At 48.5% G+C, this 2,023-nt stretch overlaps 1 protein-coding gene across 1 annotated transcript; it reads right to left on the bottom strand.

The window, feature by feature from the left end:
- Positions 1-289: 289 nt before the first annotated feature.
- LOC6047589 (ribosome production factor 2 homolog) lies at positions 290-1,626 on the bottom strand. The gene is made up of 3 exons (XM_001864593.2): positions 1,501-1,626; positions 1,222-1,437; positions 290-1,152 (listed from the first exon to the last, which is right to left on the bottom strand). Exons 1-3 carry the CDS (start codon positions 1,518-1,520, stop codon positions 381-383), a joined length of 1,008 nt encoding a protein of 335 aa, XP_001864628.2. The 5' UTR covers positions 1,521-1,626; the 3' UTR covers positions 290-380.
- Positions 1,627-2,023: the final 397 nt, after the last annotated feature.

Genomic DNA, 2,023 nt, shown 5'->3' with positions numbered 1-2,023 from the left:
TGGTTCGCCTTAAGTAAAAAATCTAACTAGGATTGAAAAACAAAAAAACTGTCTCAAAAACGTAAAACGATTCGCGATACTTCCAAAGTGAGCGCTCCGTGAGCGAAAAATGAGCGCGAGCGTGGGGCAAACGCGAGCTAAAAAAATTGGAGCAAACGTGAGCGCGGGCAAACGTGAGCTTGCTCGCGCAGCGCTCCTCCTCACGAATGAGCGAAAAGTGAGCGCTCACGAGCGCGTGAGCGCGTGAGGAACGCAACACTGCCTAAAACTAACAGAAAAAAATGCCATGTCATGTTTCAAGATTAAGTTTTTTTTTAACATTTTACTGTTTTATTGATTGATATTAATATTGAAATAAAGTGCCTACCAGGTAAACCGTTTCACTCATCACTATCAACGTCCATTCCACCGTCGCCACCGTCATACTCCTGGTCGGACCCATTCCCGTCAGAATCCGCCGCACCGGCCGCCGCCGCCGCGGCTTTTCCCTGCTTCCGCTTCACCCGGTCGGCCTTCCGCTCTTCGGCCGTCTTCTTCAGACCCTTCATCTTGCGCGTCTGCAGCACGTTGATGTCCTGCTTGCCGACGTGCACCCGGCCGTGCACATTGCCCAGCTCGTCCCGGGAAATGTTCTTCCGCTTGGCGACCTTCAGAATCGCCGGCTGCTTCATGGCCGTCTTGTAGAGGTCGTCCGAGGCCAGCTTGGTGCGCCGGATGGTCAGATCCATCGACGGGCCCATCTCGGACAGTTCGATGCGGGGTGTCCGCTGGCCGCTCTTTTTCAGCATGATTCGGTACGAGCGCATCAGGATGGTCAGGTCTTCGGTGATTGTGAAACTGAGCACGTGTTCCAGGCCCTGCAGCCGTATCGTGGACACGTCGTCAATGTGGAACATGTCTAGGAGCAGACTCCGAATTCGGCGCAGTTCCTCGGTGAGTTTCCACTTGTACCCGTTGAAGACGATTACGGGTTTGACGAAGGCTGAGATTTTCTCGCTTTTAAAGTCCTGCAGGCTTTTGTACTGCTTGATGCCAAACTCGACCATGTCCAGGATCTGTTCGTCGTAGATGCGACCGAAGATCAGGTTGTTTGGACGCTTCTTCGAGGACGAGCCGAACATGAACAGGTGACAGTCGTTCGATTTGGCCAACCTGAAATGAGGAAACGTTAGAGTTGGAGCTACCTGGCCAACAAGGGAAAAAAAAAATAAAAGTTCTTACTGTTCCAGCGGCGTCGCATCCTCAAACATCGTAACGTCGTTGTTCCGTCGCATCAGACTGACCAGCGGCTTCTTGAACAGGTTCATATCCTTGAGCGCTTGCCGGATTTCGTGCGAACACTTGCGACCTTCCATGATGAGCGTTTTCTTGGGATTTTCGATCGTTTTGGGCTCTCGGGCATCGAGCGCACGCCGGCCACGACGCGTGACCGGTTTCCTTTAGGGGGAGAAAATATACCATTATAATCGCTCATCTTTCCAGCACCTGCCGCAAACTCACTTTATTCTTCCAGAGGACATGATCTGCGTAAATCCTGATTTTTATTACAAAATATTTCTCGACCACGTCCAAACACAACCGAATTCCAACGAAAAGAGCGAAACACGTTGTTTTGTTTACGAAAGCAGCTTGACAGGTACCTTAACCGCTCACATCTCTAGTAGACAAGACCCGAACCAAAAATGCAAAAGTGCCAACCTTGCAGAATGAAATCCGCATGTCTGCTCGCATCTCGTGGCTGAAACAAAAATGGCGAATCGTGCACGCTGCAAGAAGTTTGAGCAAAATTAAGTTTTTATTACCTTTCATCAAATTGACTTTTTCTGGAGTTTTTTTTTTAAAGGTCCAATAAACCAAATTTTCAGTTTTTACTTTTTACGTGTTTTTTAATACCCCTGACTCAAGCAGTTTCAAAAACACCCAAAAAGCAAAAAACTGGAAATTTGGTTTATTGGACCTGTAAAGAATTGGGTAAGGAAGGCTCATGATGTACTGTGGTACGCGCGGTTGGTGCTATTTTTTA

This window comes from Culex quinquefasciatus, chromosome 3, assembly GCF_015732765.1.
Source record: "Culex quinquefasciatus strain JHB chromosome 3, VPISU_Cqui_1.0_pri_paternal, whole genome shotgun sequence".
NCBI classification, from domain to species: Eukaryota; Metazoa; Arthropoda; class Insecta; order Diptera; family Culicidae; genus Culex; species Culex quinquefasciatus.
Note: the sequence above shows the minus strand (reverse complement) of the source record. Positions and strands in the feature narration are given on the sequence as shown.

Excerpts from the sequence above, each read along its gene's own strand:
- LOC6047589 (XM_001864593.2), bottom strand. The coding sequence starts at position 1,520 with ATGTCCTCTGGAAGAATAAA. Across the intron at positions 1,438-1,500 it reads ATGTCCTCTGGAAGAATAAA|GAAACCGGTCACGCGTCGTG; the intron begins GTGAGTTTGCGG and ends CTCCCCCTAAAG. Across the intron at positions 1,153-1,221 it reads GATGCGACGCCGCTGGAACA|GTTGGCCAAATCGAACGACT; the intron begins GTAAGAACTTTT and ends TCCTCATTTCAG.